Raw genomic sequence first — 20,697 nt, forward strand, 5'->3', positions numbered from 1 at the left:
AAATTGAGTCCTAGTATGCTTGGCTGCTCCTTTCTGCTGTATAGTAAACTTCAGAAGAGCATGATCACTCACGCCTAATGATCCTTCCACTTCTACCCCGCTAACCAGGTCATCAACATTGGTTAGGACCAGATCTAAAATGGCTGTTCCTCTTGTTGCTTCTCCCACTTTCTGGACAATGAAGTTGTCTGCAAGGCCAGTGAGGAATCTGTTTGACCTTATGCTCTTGGCTGAGTTTGACATCCAACAAATATCCGGGTAATTGAAGTCCCCCGTTACTACTATCTCCCTTCCTTTTGCATGCTTGGCCATCTGTTCCAGGAAGGCATCATCTATGTCCTCCGTTTGGCTTGGGGATCTATAGTAAACTCCCACAATGAGGTCCCTGTTATTCTTCTCTCCCTTAATTTTGAACCAAATGCTCTCACTTTGGCTTTGAGGTTCTAAATCTTGGATCTCTTCACAGGTATACACACCCCTGACATATAACGCCACTCCTCCTCCTTTCTTGTCTGGTCTGTTTCTCTGAAATAGATTGTATCCCTCCATTATTACATTCCAATCATGGGACTTATCCCACCAGGTTTCAGTGATGCCTATTACTGTATGTCATATTTAGTTTGCTGTACCAAGAGCTCAAGCTCATCTTGTTTATTTCCCATGCTTTGCGCATTAGTGTACAGACATTGAAGTCCATTAATCATTCCCCCGTGTCTCTTATTTAAGGATTTTTTCCTCCCACCACTAGGTCTGCGTGCTGTTTGCTCCATTTGGTCTATGACATTTGGATGATCATCTTCTTCAATTGATAGACTCCTACCTTCAGGAGCACTGTCTCCCTCCCCCACATTAGTCAGTTTAAAGCCCTCCTGATGAGGTTTCTGAGATTTTTGGCAAAAACATTCCTCCCAACCGTTGTGAGGTGCAGCCCATCACTTGCCAGAAGTCCATCTTCAAGAAACTGCAGTCCGTGATCTAAGAATCCAAACTGTTCCTGTTTACACCATTTGCGAAGCCAGCTGTTCACTTCCACTATTTTTCCCTCTCTCCCTGGGCCACGTCGTTCAACTGGGAGGACAGATGAGATGACAATTTGTGCATTTAATTGCTTCAATTTCCTGCTCAGAGCCTCATAGTCTCTTTTGATCTTCTGGAGGCTATTGCTTGCAGTGTCATTGGTTCCCACATGAACCAAGAGGAAGGGGTATTTGTCAGTGGGTTTTATGATTCCTTGCAGTCGTTCAGTTACACCTTGGATCTTAGCCCCGGGGAGACAGCACACTTCCCGAGACATCTTGTCAGGCCCACAGATCACTGCTTCTGTTCCCCTCAGTAGGGAATCCCCTATCACCACTACACGCCTCCTCTTAGGTCTGGTCGGGGTTCTTCCGTGAGCTGTCCGTTCCAAGGTCGCCTGCACATTCCCTGAGGACTGACTTTGCTGCTCGTCTTCATATACCTGATCGACTGTAATGAGGGAGAGACCCTGAAATGGAGTCTGCTCTTCGTCTTCCATGCTAGGGGAGAGGACCTCAAAGTGATTGTGTATTTCTAAACAATCAGAGCGAACCCTGGGCCTCCTACTTCTTTGAGTCACGTTTCTCCATATATCTGGCTCCTGTGTTGGTGAACTAGCCTCCTTCTCAGGGGAGTCCCCTGTCTCCTCCTTGGTGGAGACGGTGTGCTCTGTTGCTTCCAAGAGGAAGAGGAACTGTGTCTCCTCGCGCACAGAGCAAGTAGCTCTTGACTGACAAATAAATGGGATGTGGTTGTTTACACTTAGGGATGCTTGAGAAATTCAGTTTCCATGGGTTCTGAGTTGAACTGATTTGATCTGCACCTCCTGGGCTAGTGTGCAGGTCTAAACTTAATTATTTGGATTTTACCCTTCTTCAGTTTTTGCGACACAGTTCTTCATTCCAAGAATATACCAAAATTTGTTTAAAATGTGTATTTTATGAGGAAAAAATGGGTTTAGAAATGGGTGCACTGAGATAAAATTCATATATATATATATATATATATATATATAGTTATAAAATACGTTTTTAAATAGATATTTAAATGCACACACATTTTATCGCAAAATGCATAGGCAATAGCCAAACTTCATCATACTCCAAGTAGACTCATTGTACCCAATGTATTTGAGTCCCATGGGTTGTATTCAAAGAATCCCTGCTCAGAGCATACCCAGTGAAATGAATCAACCTTAGCTATGTTCATTAACAACAGTGAGTCCACTCAGAGTAGGACTAGTGTTGAATACCAGCCACAGATTTCAGTGGGCCTACCCTGAGTAAGACTTATTTGAATATCACCCCCATTTAAATCAGCAGGAAAATTTGTATTTTGATGCAAAATTTCATATGAATTTGGGTTTGTTTTAATTCACAGATTAATGTGGACATGGGATGGAACTGCGTTATGAATGAACACATGCAAAATATTACCATGAATTCAGAAAAAAACACAGATCAGACACCAAACAGAGCTCAGTTTATGGAATTGCTGTACAAGGAAATTTATTCACTTTCTATCATACAACAGCAGTACATTACTTTACAATCAGGTTGAGCTGAGTACCACTTTTATGCTAAATTTTAATGCATCTAAAGTCTAACCCAAGATAAACACAACTAACCAGCGTAAAAGTATCATCTGTAAAATTGTTTCCTACACAAAATATTGAACTCTCTTAAAAGAAAAGACACCCAGTTGAACAGGATTCTAAAAGCCAGGATGGTTTTTACTATTTCTAACAACTTTGGCCTATAATATTCCCTTCACAGTCTTGTTGCTAGTTCACAGTTCCAAAATATTTTTGCTTAGCTACAATTTGTAATTCAAATTAGGAGCTCCCTGCTTGGGAACAAAAACACTGACAAAAGCAAAGTAAAAAAATACCTTATTTCTAGCAGAACTTCTCTGGGCAGATCTGCATCCCACCACATACAGATTCCAGCTATAAAAATGTTTTCTTTGGTACATCCACAGGTGTCCTGTGTGAGAATCTCCTGCTTTGTACCATTGCCTCTAAAAAGTACTCGCAGCTTATTTCATTAAGGAATTCTCCATGACCCTTGGAGAAGTTGGAGTGAGGAAGTGTAACAAGCCCGTCACAAGCATTTTGAGAGCTCTAAGTCAACTTCTGCAAGTTGCATTTCACTTCTGGGCTGCACTTACTCACCTCTGTTCTAGCAATTTAAAAAGAGGGATCCCCCTCACTTCCACCCTGTTCTCCATACACCATAAGAATACAATCTGCATTCATGGACTTCGAAGTTGCAACAACACATGATGAGCCGAGATTGGAGTTCCGAATTAATAATTTGAAAGGTTGAAAATACCCTTTTGTATTGATGAAACTCAGTAGAGTCTGAAATATAAATTAATCACCGCCATTGGCAGACTGATGGCTTCAACACAGATTAAAAGCAGAGCACCAGTGAATCTCAGGCTCCCCTTCTGTTGCCTTTGTAAGAGCATGACCAGAGAAAGAAGTAGTTGATTCAAACAATGAAATGTGGTTTTTGGGGGAAATCACTGCTCTTGTGGGATTCTTGTGGAAACAGGTTACCTGAAGTAGTCAAAAATCTTAAATCACAAGAAGACATATGGGGTAATGGTTAGAGTGTCAGACTAGGACTGAATAAATTTTTTTTAAAAAAATTAAAAAAATTGTCCAGGGTCTGGTGACTTCTGCTTCAGTGTATCTGAAGAAGTGTGCATGCACATGAAAGCTTATATCAGAAAAAACTTAGTTGATCCATAAGGTGCTACTGGACAATTTTTATTTTTTATTTATTTCAACAGCATCAGACCAACACAGCTACCTACCTGAATCTAGGACTGAAGAAACCCAGGTTCAAATCCCCACTCAGCCATGAAGCTTACTGGGCGTCCTTGGACCAGTAACTAAACCTCAGCTGAAACCTACCTCACAGGGCTGTTGTGAGGTTAAAATGTGGGGAAAGACCAAGTAGTTCCTCCAGTTCCTTGTAAGACAGTTGGAATTTAATAATAATAATAAATTTTTATTTATACCCCGCCCTCTCCAGCCAAGACTGGGCTCACAACCAATAATAAAAACAAGTTGATTAAAATACAATTTAAAAGATTAAGATACAACATTAAAACATTAGGATGCAGTCTCTTCACAGGAGGGGAAAGGAAAAAGAAAGAGGGGGAGAGAATCAAACTGATTCTAAGCCAAAGGCCAGGTGGGACAACTCTGTCTTGCAGGCCCTGCGGAAAGAAATCAGATCCCACGGGGCCCTGGTCTCATGAGACGGAGCATTCTACCAGGCCGGAGCCAGTGTTGAGAAGGCCCTGGCTCTGGTTGAGGCTAATCTAACTTCCTTAGGGCCCGGGACCTCTAGGGTGTTGCTATATATGGACCTTAAGATATTGGGAGCTCAGAGCCACAGCGTACGAACGCGCCGCCATCTTGGAACGGAATCCAACTCTAAATGAACTTTAAATGAAATAAATAAGAGTTGGTAAATTTCAAGACTTGTTATACTAGTTATTCCCATATATGAGTCAGGGCCTAATCTTAGTTAGCCAGTTTCCCATTGGTATGTGACTACAGTAATGCAGCACAGGCACAATGAAGAACTGACTTCCTCATATGAGATCTGAAACACGGTGTGCCCATAACTACAGGAAGAATCATTTGGCATCCCTGTCTACAAAATATTTAAGGCTACATTACTTTCCAACTTCATATATTTGGCCTGCGATCATATAAATTGTAACTCGTAAGAAGAATTTTGCAGTACCGACATGGTGTTGAATTTGTCATCGCTGGAGAGCCCAATCTGTGATTCAGGTAAGCAACAGTGTTTGTACTGAATTGTCAAAACCAAAAGTTGCAACGCAGGGTCTCAGCTTTTTGGATAGCTTGTGCGATACAATACAAAGCAATTATGTCAAAATACATGTTTCCATATTTACAAGATGTAAATACTTAAATTTTAATAAACAGTTTAGAAGTAAAAAACCAAATGATGCAAAAAAAACCCTCACATAATTTGTTGTTATTTATATATGCAAATGTTTCGTAACTGATCTAAAATGTGAAACATTTTAAAATTCACCGTGTTAATGAAATGATTGCAAATGTGTGTTTTAAATGTTTAATGCTCTTTAACATTTTAATTTGTGAGTAATGACAAACTGAGCAGTATGTTGCATCATATTGTTTCTGACTTTTGTTCTTTGGTACTGATTAGTCAGGGATTATCTTCCTTTCTAATTTTGGTTACCCAGGTTTAATGACAGTTTGATGTCATGCTAGAGTTGAACATTCATTAAAACTGGACAATCTATATGTGTTGTTGTTTTTTGAAACAGCTTAAACTGAACATATAAATTTGCTTCCTTTACATCCTATACTATAGCTATCATCAGAAGTGCACCCCCTTCCCCATGTGATTAGTATTGGGTGTAGGGTAGAGTTGGGACAAGCCCATGGACCCTGTCACGTTCATTTCTCAACTCTGCAGCCATCCGTGCAATGGGGATTAATCTTCTACAGAACATAAGGAGAGACCTACTGGATCAGGCCAAAGTCCCATGTAGTCCAGCATCCCATTCTCACAGTGGCCAACCAGATGCCAATGTGAAACCCACAAGAAGGTCCTGACTGCAAAGCACTCTTCCAGCTAGAGGTTCCCAGCAGCTGGGATTCAGAAGCATGCTTGCTCCAACATTGGAGGTAGTACACAGCCATTATGGTTAGTATCCTTATTTGTCATTTTTTTTTTTCTAATTCCCCTTTAAAGCTATCCAATTTGGTGATCATCACTAGGGATGGAAAAATTGGCCCTTTTTGGTTCTCTCAATTTCTCATTTTCTCCAGTCTTAAATTCAGCTCTTCACATTTCTGCTGCAGTTTGCAGGTCCATATATATATATATATATATATATATATATATATATATATATGATTCCCCCCCCCCAGCATTTCAGTGCAAATTTCTCATAATAAGCATCTTTTTGCGTGCAGTTTTGACTAATGTACACATTTTTGGAAGCAATTTCCTATAATGCAATTTTGTAGATCATTTTCACCAATGTATTGTTTTAGGGCACATTTTCCTCTTAATATATGCATTTTTGTCAACATTCTTGGGTGGGAGAACTGCATTGCAAAATTCAAATTAGTGTGAATTTTGGAGGATGGCTGTGTTTCAGTGCTCATTTTGTTCTGAAAAGTGCAAATCTGATAGATTTGGCTTTAAATGCATACTAAATTTAATTTCTCCCCATCCCCAATCATCACTGCTGAATTCCATGGTTTATGTGCTGTGTTTGTCCTCAATCTTCCAACATTCAGCATCACTGGATTTAGAACCCTGGAGGAGCTTATTCTGAAACATTTTATTATAATAAAAAAGTTTTGAAGCAAATGATTAAAAACTCTGGTCAGAAGCAGCTCTTCAAGCAGATCCTGTATATTTCCAAAGGTAGGTAGCTCATTACTGAAAACCAAAACAAATGCAATAAAGTATTAATTTAGAAAAAAACATTATCTCCTCCCTTCCCTGGTAGCCCATTAGAGCTGCTTTAAAAGCTTTGACTACAATTCTGCACACAATTAGGCTGCTTAAATCCTGCTTAAATGATATGCAGGATTGTGACACTTGCTGCATTGTATCTTGATTTCTATCTTAAATGTGCTGACGTTTTCCATCGCCGCATCAATATTCTTAACTCTGATTTCATGCCCAAGCAAAAAAAAAAGAAAAGAAAAAGAAAAAGAAAAAAAAGAACAGAATGTATTGACTCAGAAAACCCAGATTATTCAGGTCTGAAGTAAACTGTTTATTTTAGTTGCTGGCACCGCTTTCTTCTCTTTTTCTGTATGCTTTGTTTAACATTTGTATCTCCTCTTGATAACCTTCTTTCTCCATGTGTTGCTTTTTACTATTCTGCCTATGGGCTTCCACAGTGTCCGGGATTGATATGTTAATATCGTTGTTGGGATTGTTTGACGGTATGAAGAGCGAATAGGAAGCCGTTTCCCCTAAATCGCATGAGACAAATCTGTTCTCTTTCCGAGAATAGCGCAAGGATGGAGACCGGACTTGGGTTGATGACTGGCTGATGTTGCTGATGATTGACACTGTGTCCATAGCTTCTTCGTTGTCACAAATTTCAAGCACTTCTAAATGGATCTTGACGCTCGTGTCAGCAAATGTGGTTGGAGAATCCTCAGGGTTTGGCTCATGACCCACGCTCTTGGAGCGATACACTTCAATTTTCTTCGATGTGGGCGTTATTTTCTGTCCCTCTGTGCTTACCTCATATGTAGATAAAGAGAGGGTTTTTCCTGTAGGCGCATGGAGAGATACGGTCCCTTGAAATGCACACAGAGGAATTGCTAAGGAGCCACCTGAACGCTGGAAAGAAACAAAATTGTTAATTTTCCTTCATGTCGCTTCCACAAGTCAACAAGCCATTGTTAACAAACTAATTGTGCCTCAACTTATTATATTCATTGCTGAAAACACAGCAAACCAATTATCCCTCGCTTATTTGCATTGCTGAAAATGCACTCTTCGCTTTCTTAAATGCCATGAATTTAATCAACAGTATGAAAACATGTCCCCTTTCTTAAATTTCACGTTTCTTTATTGAGTTATAATACTACAATGCAAGTTCTACAAAAATGGTCTGTGATGTATTTAATAGGGATGTGCATAGGTTTAAACTTCCATTCTGTTACTGATTTGCTCTGTGCTCCCTCCTCTACAACCTATACCTCATGTTCTGAGTCACTCTATAAAATGATGTTCTGTGTTCCCCTTTCACTATAATGGGGAATCTTAAAGCTGCTATAACTTTTTTGCCTTTTGGTCAAAGTGGGTGAAATTTGCAGGCACGAGAGTGCCTTTAGAATGGATTAAGCCTGGCAAATTGTATACAGATAGGTCCAGGAACTATTTATGGGGGAAGTAAAAAGGATTCACTTTCCTCCATGATCCCAAAGGAGGGCAAGTGGAGTGTATTCTGATGTCTACATTTTTTAAACTTCACAGCTTCACACTGGCTTTTCCAGTACTTGCTCATTTCTTCTGACAGCCTCAAGCTATATGTCCTATCTAGAATGCTACCTGTAGAATTCTAAATAGTTCTGGGTTGGTTGGTTTTCTTAAATCAAAGCAGAGCCATGTAGGAATTGGGGTTGGGTGTTTTGTTTTTAACTCTTTAAATGGAGCATTTAACTTTTTTAAAAATAATCTGCTACTGTGGTTTAAAATAAATACAGAGCTCTTCATTGCTGTGCTGGAAACATTTTGGACACCCTCACTTGTTTCACACAGACCTAGAGAAACATAGATACAGTATATAGCGGGGCAATGAGCTATAAGACATAGAAAAGAAAAGGAAGTCCTAATCCAACTTTGATTGGTATTCATATCTCTCTTTGACTTGGGAGGGAGGAAGACTCTTAAATCAACAGATCTGCTGCATTATTTGGCTGAACCCCCAATATTTAACTCTTCTACAACTGACTTAACCCATCCTCATAAAACTGCCCTCCCTCCTATGTGACCTTCCATCTTCATAACATCCCAACCCCAGAAAGCACAAGCCATGTAAGATGCAATTAACAAAATTTGTAAAGAAATGAAAGCGAGGGGAGTACAAGAGAAATAGTGAATGGCAGTTAATAAAACCAAATTAAATCAAGTAAGCATATTAAACATGAAAAGGCTACCTAAATAGACAGACTTTTAAAGCATCCTTGGTTGCTATGGATGACTCAAAGAGGTGGGTTACTTACGCAGTGAATGTTGGCTGTGGTTGTGAGAATGACATCTGTATTTTGGGTGGGGCAGTACTCTGGGAATGGGGGAATTGTGTGAAGAGCCTGTTTGCATGCTATTGGTCCCTTGGCCCATCACTCAAGCTTGATATCACCTCCTCTAGTTCCTTGCAATTATTTATGGCGAGGCAGCCAGAGGCAGAACCCCTGCAACACCCATAGTTCAGTGCTAAATGAAGGATGTGCCAGAAGACTTAGGACAGCCTTAGGACAACCTAACACTGAAATAGCCAAGTGGAATGCAATTTGCTGCTTCCAATGTACACAGCATCAAATGATAAACATTTTTAGTTGTATTCTGTTCTGAAGTACAATCTATTATATTGTACTTTGATTGTATATTTCTCTTTTCATATGTATTGATGTTCTTCATGGCTCTGGGGTCCTTTGGACCAAAGAGCAGTACGTATATAAATAAACCACACCATACTACACCACACCCCAGGCTACTGGAAGCTGGAGTCAGAATCTCAGTTGTGGCTCAACAGGGCTACATTAGTTACTATTCATATTACAAAACTGGGAAGTAACCAAAACTCCATCAGTAAATAATTGGACTCTCGATATGCTGACTTTGGTGGCACATGAAAAAAATATTTGATTACATGGACTTACAAAAAGAGGCCAATTCACAGCAGTGTGACAAGAATTTCACATTCTTCCGAGGTGGATGTGAAAATGAAGGTGCTTTTTCTAAAGGCATATTGCAGGAACCTATACACGAAGCATCAACATTAAAAAAAGGGGAAGTGATAGAACATATGGTTCGACTTAATGCAGGGATGGTGGACTTTCTCAGCCGGGATTTCTCACATTGCATTCTGGGAAACCTTCCAGTAGTCACATGTCAGTGGTGGGCACTGGTGAGGGCTGTTGGCCTGAGGAGAGGAACAGTGGTCTTGGGAGTGGCAAGAAACAGAGAGAAATGCCCAAGAGTCCACATTTGGCTCCAGGCCTGATTTTCCTTATTCCTCTGAATAGATTATTCTTTGTTTCATATATATTTTTTATTTTATAACACAAATAAACAACACAAACAGAAAAACAAACAATACAAACAAATTCTTGTCTTATCCTTATTTTTTCTAAACATTGTTAGGTGGGCTTCCCCAAGTCCCCCCCTATCTGATTTTCATTTTACCTCATCTTTAACAGTTTACATATATCATAATTTCTAACCATTTCTTTTATCACGCTTACTTTAACCATAAAAATCTTCACATTTTATCAGTTACAAATAATACTATTTTAAAATACACGATCTTCTACTTCTAACCCTACAGCCTATATCCACTTCCAAAACTACCCTAAGATTTAAATATTAACATATTTTTTCAAATATTCCTTAAACTTCTTCCAATCTTCTTCCACCATCTCCTCTCTGGTCTCGGAGTCTCCCAGTCAAGGACATTCCCTAACATACCTTTATCATGCTAGCCTATATCCCAAGACTGGCCCCTGCTCCCTACCCCCACTTTCAATAAGTGTGGGAAAGCTTGGAAAATGGATTTGCCTGTAAAACTCAGGAAAGGGTGTCTCATTTCACAATGCAGATTGTCAAGCCAGGCGGTGAAGGAGTTTCACAATTTACTTCCAAATCATCTGTATGAGGCTCGTGTACACTGCAATGCTCTAGGCAGCTGCCTAGTGTTACCTAGTGGCTGCTTTGCGCAGCTGTCAGAGCTCTGGCTGTAAACATCTGGGGGATGCTTTGCGCTCAAGGCTCAGACTGCATTAATGTGCACAGCCTGGAGTTTCAGTCTGAAATCCACTTAGTACATCTGAAGCACCCAGAAAACTGAGATGAATGAAGGCTGATTGTTCTAACACCGATCAAGTCCAAAAAGTGATTATAGTTTGAGGCGTGTCTAATTAAATTACTGGAAGACAGGACTGTATCTCACAGGCCATGCAAGAATTCTTGGTATTGTTACAGGAGAATGAATTCTTGCTGAATAGAATGGGAACTTGTAATCACTATGGATCTGTTTTTTCTCTTGTACATTTCAAAAAATAAGAGATGCAGGATATCTTTGAAAGTACTACCTTGTCTCTTTCCATTGCATTGCTTTGCTTCCCTCTTCCTTCCTCCCCTCTTTCCATGGTTTCCCAAAATGTAAAATTTATCAAGAAAGCCAGGGGTAGGCAATATGGTGCCTTCCAGATGTTATTACAGACTCACAGAGATGTAGAGTTGGGAAGGACCTCCAGGGTCATCTACCCCCTGCAATGCAGGAATCTCCACTAAAGCATCCATGAGAGATGACCATCCAACCTAAGAACCTAAAGTAAAACTTAAGTCTTCAAAGGTATACAGTTTCTTTAGAACATAATTTTTACACCACGTTTGCATTGATTTTAGCTCAAGGTAGTACGAGACCAACTTGATGATGATCGCTAACTTAGATGGCCTTCAAAGATGATTTGTTTGTGAGGATGAGGCTACTAGCCATGATGGCTATTCTCTGCTTCCACAATGAGAGGCATTAATGTTTCCGAATACTAGTTGCTGTAAACTGCAGGAGTGGAGAGTGCTCTTGTTCTCAGGTCCTTCAGGTTGGCCATTGTGAGAACAGGCTACTGGTTTAGATGATCCAGAAAGGCTCTTCTTTCTTCTTACGCTGTACTGATTTTTGGATCTTTCATGTAGCCTAGCCTAATTTGGTGAGAAACTGCAGCTCAGAACTTGAGCACATCTGCAGCACAAGGCCCCATGTTCAATCCCTGGCATCTCCAGATAAAACTGGAAAATATCCCTGTCTGAAACCTGGGAGGGCCACTGCCAGTCAGTTTAGACAGTGCTGAGCTAAACAATCATAGAATTGTAGAGTTGGAAGGGGCCTTGAAAGTCACCTATTCCAACCCTCTACAACGCAAGAATCAAAGCTAGGTGGTCCAATGACAGGACTTGGTAGAAGGCAACATCCTAGGTTCCAAATTTCACAATTCAGCACTTTTTCTAACTTCATGTCTTTGGATTAAGGCCACTTAGCTCTTCACGGGTGGCGCTGTGATCTAAAGCACAGAGCCTAGGGCTTGCTGATCCGAAGGTCGGCAGTTCAAATCCCCACAACAGGGTGAGCTCGCATTGCTCGGTCCCTGCGCCTGCCAACCTAGCAGTTCAAAAGCATGTCAAAGTACAAGTAGATAAATAGGTACTGCTCCGGCGGGAAAGGAAACGGCTTTTCCATGCGCTGCTCTGGTTCGCCAGAAGCGGGTTAGTCATGCTGGCCACATGACCCGGAAGCTGTACGCTGGCTCCCTCAGCCAATAAAGTGAGATGAGTGCCGCAACCCCAGAGTCATTCAAGACTGGTCAGGGGTCCCTTTACCTTTACCTAGCTGATCATCACAGGATTTCCTTGCCTTTAAGCTGACCATTAACTTGGTTGCCTTTAGCTAGCAAACTCATGTGAAAATGATGTTCCAGTGAATCTACTGGTGACTCTTGATCTTGACTTGAGGCTGAGTAGACACGGAATCCAACCCTCCCCCTGCTCTTCAATGCATAGACCTTGTGTCCAAACCACCTTGCTTCTCAGTGGGTAGACCTGATGCCCCCAAATCATTTGGCCTTTCTATGAGTAGACCAGGCACCCAAATATTCCTGCTCTCTGAAAATCCCTGCCCCTTTGTAGCCTGGATTGTGTTGACTCAAGTACTGGACTTTGTCTCAAGGGCTGATTCCTGACCTCATCAGCTTTGTAAATGGGTGTAGTGAGGATTTATGTTAGCGGAACAGGATTTATGTTGTGGGAGGCAGAACCAAGCTATCTGTGATATGATTGGTCAGTTATTTAAGTATTTTAATTTACTTAATTGGTTTAGAGGTGGCAGCTCCCCTGCCCCACCCCTTGGCTACACTCATGGCTCTGGTCAAGTACCAGAATGTTTTATTTAATTCCAGCTGTGTTGATTCTGGAATGTTTAATTACGAAAAGGGGTTCCTGTTTCTAAATCACTCCTTTTAGTGAATATTAGGTCAGCACTGAGCCAAAGGTTGCCATGAACTAAGTACAGTGGTACCTCGGGTTAAGAACTTAATTCATTCTGGAGGTCCGTTCTTAACCTGAAACTGTTCTTAACCTGAGGTACCACTTTAGCTAATGGGGCCTCTTGCTGCCGCTGCACCACTGCTGCGCGATTTCTGTTCTCATCCTGAAGCAAAGTTCTTAACCCAAGGTACTATTTCTGGGTTAGCGGAGTCTGTAAGCTGAAGCGTCCGTAACCTGAAGCGTCTGTAACCCGAGGTACCACTGTAACTGATACGCCTCATTTCTACCCTCCCAGCACTTTCTTCTCCTTTCCATACCCAGCTTTGAGACAGCTGCTTTCTGTACCTAGAAGGATGCCTGATTTTCTAGTGGGAGGAGCCAATAGCACCTCTGCCAATAGAGTCACTGCCTGTAGGATGGATGCAGACAAGGTGGTAAGGTGGAAACTTACATTAATAATATCCACTTAATGAACATAGAATCATAGAATTGTAGGGCTAAAAGAGACCTCAATGGTCCTCTGGTCTAACCTCTGTGGCCTTGTTCATTGAGGCAAAGGCTCACTCAGGAAGAAAGGCATACAGGCAGGTGTAAAAGGCTTCCTTGCCTTTTCTCTTTTTCAGAATTTGATGAGATATTGATGTGAGGGATGGCTTGCTTCTCAACAGAATGCTTTTACTGAACCGACTCTGGCTAGGTTTCCCCAGCCTCTTGGGACAACTGAGAATCTCCACACATTGCTTTAGGAAGCTTTGCTGTATTTTCTCTCAACTTGCCATCTCTTCTGACTGCTGCGAGCGACTTATTTCAAGAGGCTCTGCTACGCACATCAAACGCATTTAGGTATACAACAAATTGAAGGAAACAAGATCGACTGTGCATTGTGCCCCCTTAGATGAGCTTTGCTGCTGCTGCTGATAAATACAGGTTGAGACAAATAAGCCACAGTGCAACTTACCAGATTGCCGGCAAAGACGTCAGAAAATGACACACTCTCAGTTGATGTATAGACCTAGAGACTGAAGTCGTTCGCTCCTCGCACTGTATTGGTGTGCTATATTCATTTGCTCAGACATAGCAACATTTGCTGCAAATACTCTTCCAGTGTGAAGATTGCCTTCTATAATAAGGTTCCTACATTTCCTGGGAGGATAGGGAACTGCTGTGCCTTTAAGAACTGCACTGAAAGGAAAATTCCATCAGGCACAGCTTTTCTCTCCTATAATAAACTTTATCTGTCTGCCCTAAAGCTACCTACATTTAGTTTCCTGCAATTCTTAGAGGTTCGTCTTCCAGGATCATTTTCAATACACTTGTAAAAGGGGACACTACGAGAAACATTTTCAAGGGTGACATAGCACACCAAAAACAGGATAGGCATTATGCAAACAAATTATCCATTTCCATAGCCGAAAACCCCATGCAAAGCTCAAAGGATGTAAATTTAACTTTTATGTCTTGTCTTGGAATGTTTCTGGTTTTCCTTTTAATGTGAATTTGCTTCCAGATGTAAATGTGGACATTGTTCTGCCCGATCACTGGTTTCCATACAATCTGGGGCGGCCTCTTGTATTCCTGCTCCTCCAGAAGGAGATCCAGATTTATTATAGGCTTTTTAGAAAAGACAGCAATTATGCTCAGTGTACACACTGGTGCTTTTTAGAGACTTGGAATACTATTTATTGCAAAGGAGGAGAGGGAACAGGAAGCATTTTGCATGCATTCTAAAAATAATGTTGTAGCTTACATTCCTTTGAAATTATTTGGAGGACAAACTCGATGCAGTTTATAACTGGTTTTGTCTTAGTATTTCCCTTGTGGAAATAGGCTTGTTAGATTTTTAATAAACTCATTGTTAATAATCCATAAACATAATAATAATAATAATAAATTTTATTTATATCCCGCCCTCCCCAGCCGAAGCCGGGCTCAGGGCGGCTAACAACACTAAAACAGTACAACATTATAAAACATTATAAAAATGGATTAAAATGAATTAAAATCAAAATTGATGGCAACCATAAACTAAAGTTTTGTAAAGATTGCCAGAGGAGGGAGTCAGGCTGCGCCCTGACCAAAGGCCAGGTGGAACAGCTCTGTCTTGCAGGCCCTGCGGAAAGATGTCAAGTCCTGCAGGGCCCTTGTCTCTTGTGAGAGAGCGTTCCACCAGGTTGGAGCCGCAGCCGAAAAAGCCCTGGCTCTAGTTGAGGCCAGCCTAACCTCTCTGTGGCTTGGGACCTTCAAGATGTTTTTATTTGAAGATCGTAAGTTCCTCTGTGGGGCATACCAGGAGAGGCGGTCCCGTAGGTACGAGGGCCCTAGGCCGTATAGGGCTTTGAAGGTTAAAACCAGCACCTTAAACCTGATCCTGTACTCCACCGGGAGCCAGTGCAGCTGGTATAGCACCGGATGAATGTGATCTCTAAGCGAAGACCCCGTAAGGAGTCTCGCTGCAGCATTTTGCACCCGCTGGAGTTTCTGGGTCAGTCTCAAGGGCAGCCCCACGTAGAGCGAGTTACAATAATCCAGTCTGGAGGTGACCGTCGCGTGGATCACAGTGGCTAGGTCGGGGCGTGAGAGGTAAGGAGCCAACTGCTTAGCTTGGCGGAGATGAAAGAATGCCGCCTTTGTTATAGCTGCAATCTGCGCCTCCATAGAGAGGGAGGTATCGAAGATTACACCCAAACTCTTAACGGACGGTGCTGGCACTAATTGCACCCCCGCAAGAGATGGGAGTTGCCCCCTCAGCCCCCCGTCGTCCCGTCCCAGCCAGAGGACCTCTGTCTTCGAAGGATTTAACTTCAGCCGGCTCCCACGTAACCATCCAGCCACAGCCTCCAAGCATCTGATCAGTGTGTCTGGGGCAGAGTCCGGGTGGCCGTCCATCAACAGATAGAGTTGGGTGTCATCAGCATACTGATGGCAGCCCAGCCCAAAACTCCGGGCAAGCTGGGCGAGGGGGCGCATCTTTTATATCGATCCACAATCCCTCAGTTCCTCCCAGATTGACATCTTGTTATCTACTTTTAGTTACTTCTCCTACTCTGCATACTCTTATCTCAGTAGTCCTTCTCACATGATAGAGCCACATTTAGTGTATGCATGGTCCTTTCCCACACCCCACATATTCAGTATAAAGTCTGGACAAAACCTGTATGAGTACAACTGTATAGACAATCAAGGATCTTCAAGATATTTCTCAAAAGCCACTGCTTTCAAGACAGGGCCACAAAACATCAAAGGAATCGGACTTCCGGGTTGGCGCCTCCGGCAATGGCTGAATTCCTCTGATCGGGAGGAATTTGCCTCGTGGAAATCTGGGTCTGGCCGCCACGGCGAAGGCGGAGACCCACCCAAAATCACAGGCGGGTGAAGCCTGTGAACGTGGGATTCGGCTGGCACCTTTTGCGCCTCCCCTACTTGCGGGGAAACCCGGTTTTGGGGATCCAGAGCAACGTGGGGTGAGCGGCGCGGTGCTTCGAATTGACTGCTTTTTCCACGGAGCGAAGCCGCATAGCTGTTGCCGGAGAGCACTGACTTTTCCCTGTGGACAATTTGATCTTAAAGCAACTACCCGTGAGTAGAGCGGAGAATTGGATTTTTAAATGTCTTAATTTGGTGTCGAAATGCGGAGGTCTAAAACAGGAAGTCCACCTTCCCCTTTTGTAAATAGATTGAAGCAATGAGGATGCAAGCTGAAGCCTCGGAAAGCCTATTGTAAAGGACTAAATTTCCATTGGTAAAAAATACTAAATCCCCCTTGGTGGCAGGAGAAGAGGGGGGAAAGTTTTGGACTGAGTATACCTGCAGGAGAGAGCGAACAGAGTTAAAATACCACCGCTCCGATCCTGGAAACGGGCTGCCAACAGGACTGACGTGTTCTGGAATGCTTATTGATAGTGATTAGAACGTTCACTGACAGTTAGTTAAATAAGGAATACATTGTTTCCACTGTCTCCGTCTGCGTTTAAAAAGGAGTAAAAGTAACAGAAAATTGAAACTAACTTTATTGTTTGAATTGAGTTTAAAAGGACTAATACAAATAGAAACTGTTTCCCTCTAGAGGGAATTTGAGCCCTTGAAACTGTTACAAGAGTTGAGCTGGGGGAATTTCCAGCTGCAAGATAAAAAGCTGTGAGATTCTGGGGACCTTGAATCGGTTGAGAATGCCGACAGAAGAGGCCTTAGTGGTTTTATTATGTAAGATAAGTGACTCACTGGAACAGCTTCATGAAAAGGTGGATGTGGTAACTACCAAAATCGATAATTTGGGACAAAAAATGAACACCAATACAGACACTATTCAGAAACTGATACAGGAATCTACTTTGACATGGCAAACTACGGAGAAGGCTAGGGAGAAAGTTACTGCCGTTGAACCTAAAGTAACACAATTGGAGAGAGAGAGTCCCAGCCTTACAGATGCAATTTGATGACCATAAGTTGATGCCTGCTATGATTGAATCTAAAGAAAATCAGATTTTGAGGACCAGAGCCCTACCTGAACTCGAGAAGGAAAGTTTGATAGATTTCCCCACACAGGAATTTGATGATTTTTGGGACCGGGACTTGGGTCAAGAAGAGATTAAAACTGTGAGGGCCTTTGGAATTGGAAGAGGAGGGAAAAAAGAGAAGAACAAAATAAGAGACTGTTGTAACTACCAGAAGAACTTAGAAGAACAACAGTTAAGAGTGGAAATTTTGAAAGACGTTTTGAAATACCTTTTGGATTTTAGATTTAACTACGGAGATTTGGTTGCCCTGTCGAGAAGGAATAAAATCATCTTTAGGTGGGAGTTTCCCCGAGATTTACTCTTTAGCTTCAAAGGAAGGAAAATAAAAATAAGATCAGTGGAAGACAAAGTAAAGTTCATGTATAAATATGAAGAAGACTCGCAGAAGGGACTTGGAAAAGAGTTAAGAGCATTGGACAGAAGATCACCAGGTTGATGGACTATATGGAATTGGCGGATATGACTGGCAGAATCCGAGACCATGGAGAAGAGTTGGTGGAAGAAGATTGGAAAAAGTTTAAAGACTATTTATAAAAATATTGTAAAATTAATGAGTGTTAGAAAAATGTTGGAAAGGAGTTATATGGCTTTAGTAGAGATGTTATAAGGAATTAAGTACAAATAGATTATTAGAGTATTAAAGGGAAAATAAGGTTAAAATATGTTAAGACAATTATATATTAAAGGGAAAAAATAAGGTTAGAATATGTTAAGATAAATTACAGGACAGAAAACAGAGGAAGATGGAAAGGAATTGCTGAAACAGTTAATTAAAGTGGAATACAAAAAGGGAGGTGTAAGGAGGTCGTTGAAACAAGGAAATGAAAGACAAGATACTGAAATTATTGGATGTGTTTTAAATTGTGTTTATTTTGTTTTGTTAATTTAATGTTTGGGGGTTGGTGTTGTGTGGTGTTTTTGTTTTTGTATTGTATTGTATTGTATTGTTTAACTCTTTTTCTTTCTTTTGTAGTCTTTAAAATGTTAATAAATATTATTTTAAAAAAAACATCAAAGGAATCACCTGGGATAAATCTCAGGTGATTCTTTGGACATGCATACATACACACGTACACAAACATATAAAACTGCCCTCTTTCTGGGAGAGATTTATTAATATCCTGAGTAAGATAAGAATGTTTGTAAACCTTGAAGGGTTTCACTGCTGAAATTCCATGGGCTCTCTCCAACCAAGTTATACTCAGAGTAAGGTAAAGGGACCCCTGCCCATTAGGTCCAGCTGCGGACTCTGGGGTTGTGGCGCTCATCTCGCCTTATTGGTTGAGGGAGCTGGCATACAGCTTCCGGGTCATGTGGCCAGCATGACTATGCCGCTTCTGGGGAACCAGAGCAGTGCACGGAAACGCCGTTTCCCTTCCCACCAGAGCGGTACCTATTTATCTACTTGCACTTTGACGTGCTTTTGAACTGCTAGGTTGGCAGGAGCAGGGACCGAGCAACGGGAGCTCACCCCATCACAGGGATTCGAACCGCCAACCTTCTGATCGGCAAGTCCTAGGCTCTGTGGTTTAACCCACAGCGCCACCTGCGACCCTATACTCAGAGTAGACCTACTGAAATGTATGTACCTAAATTAGCCATGTCCATGCATTTCACTGGGTCTACTTTGAATCTGAAGTGGTTGGATACAACCCCATGTTCTCAATACAGTGGTGCCTCGCAAGACGAAAAGAATCCGTTCCGCGAGTCTCTTCGTCTCGTGGTTTTTTCGTCTTGTGAAGCAAGCCCATTAGCGGCTTAGCAGATTAGCGCTACTAGCGGCTTAGCGGCTTTTAGCGGATGAGCGGATAAGCGGATAAGCGGATAAGCGGATAAGCGGCTTAGTGGCTTAGAAAAAGGGGGGGGAAGGGGGGAAAAACTCGGAAAAACTCGCAAGACATTTTCGTCTTGCGAAGCAAGCCCATAGGGAAATTCGTTTTGCGAAGCGCCTCCAAAACGGAGGCATTCGTCTTGCGGGGCACCACTGTACTTGTGCAGAAACAACAATAACCTCTGGTGCCTGCTGCTGTTGCAGCAGCAGTAGCAGCTGGGTAGACCTACAAGCCTCCTCTTGTCACATACCGCTCCCTCCAGCAGCCATTTCAATTCAAGTGATTCTCTGTTTCAGACAAGAACATCTATTCTAGCCACAAAAACTGCTCTAGTAGGCAAATAACGTCTTCTTAAGCCATGGCACATGTGAAAGTTACATTTATCAGGTGAGGAGGATAGCACACCAGGCTGCTATAGAATACCTGAGATGAAAACCAAGAGACTCAACATGACATCCACCCATTCGTAAAGACATCAGGAGAACTCCACAAGTTGCATTGTTTTGTAATAAGATTTGGAATAGATAGCCATTGTAAGTTTATGATTGCATGAAAACTTGACCTAATAAGAACATAAGAAGAGCCCAAGGGCCCATCTAGCATCCTTTTCTCACAGTGGCCAACCAGGTGCCTATGGAAGCCTGCAGGCTGAATCTGAGTGCGACATCATCCTGTCTACCTGATATTCCCAGCAACCAGCATTCAGAAGCATACTGAGTGGCAGTGGAGCTAGAACGTAGCCATTGTGGCTGGTAGTCATTGATAGCCTAATATTGTCCATGAATTTGTCTAACCCTCTTTTAAAACCATCCAATCTGGTGGCCATCAAAACATCATGTGGGAGTGAGTTCCATAGTTCAACTATGATATGGACATGAGAAACCTTTCCTATTTGCTCAGGCTCTTTGAAAATGTAGATATTTTATCCTGCTCTTAGTTTGCTGGCTGTTTATTTTGCCTTGTTATATTTTGTTATGTTTCTTTCTTCTGAGAGTTGTATACTGCCCTAGGATCTTTTGTTGAAGGTGGTTCAGAGGTATTCTAAACAGAAATTAGAAAAACTGATGAGTACAGTTTTATGTCTCAGTTTAATCTTTGAGCTGAATGCATTTGCAAAGATATATTTTAAATTAAAATGGAATTTTGTCCCTGAAAATGTTGAGAGTATAACTTGTGTATTTCCCCCCCCCCAACCCTTCATGCAAAATATTTATTTCTAACCTCAAAATACTGAACTCAACTGATTGAGGGCCAATTCACTTAATCTGTTATGATGACCTTCGAAACATCAACGCCTACCCATGCTGTGCTTTCTGAGTTAATGGAGGATTATCTTGACTGTCTGAAACTCATATTGCTTCCCTGTCATTGTTTCCCGGCACTATTCTACTTTTCCTGCTTTCGCTTTTAGAACGCTTATGTATTCCGTACTGAGAACAAGGTCAGACAACAGGCCGTAACATTCATCCTTCAACATCAAGTGAAATAAGCAATTTAAATGGTGACAACGATAAGTGT

General features: G+C 41.7%; 1 protein-coding gene and 1 long non-coding RNA gene across 2 annotated transcripts in view; one reads left to right on the forward strand and one right to left on the reverse strand.

Moving 5' to 3' along the window:
• The window catches only part of LOC309342376, a 29,602-nt gene extending 15,510 nt beyond the window's left edge, over window positions 1-14,092 (forward strand). Inside the window, exon 2 of the long non-coding RNA XR_014156746.1 lies at window positions 13,457-14,092. This is a non-coding gene — a long non-coding RNA (uncharacterized lncRNA). The remainder of the gene's footprint in view (window positions 1-13,456) is intronic.
• GPR149 (G protein-coupled receptor 149) overlaps window positions 5,972-20,697 on the reverse strand; it is a 41,813-nt gene continuing 27,087 nt past the window's right edge. The window contains exon 4 of the mRNA XM_081862402.1: window positions 5,972-7,409. Within this exon, the coding sequence (XP_081718528.1) occupies window positions 6,837-7,409 (573 nt within the window). The 3' untranslated portion in view covers window positions 5,972-6,836. The remainder of the gene's footprint in view (window positions 7,410-20,697) is intronic.

This window comes from Podarcis erhardii (assembly GCF_964252035.2).
Source record: "Podarcis erhardii genome assembly, chromosome: 5".
Classification (NCBI taxonomy): domain Eukaryota; kingdom Metazoa; phylum Chordata; class Lepidosauria; order Squamata; family Lacertidae; genus Podarcis; species Podarcis erhardii.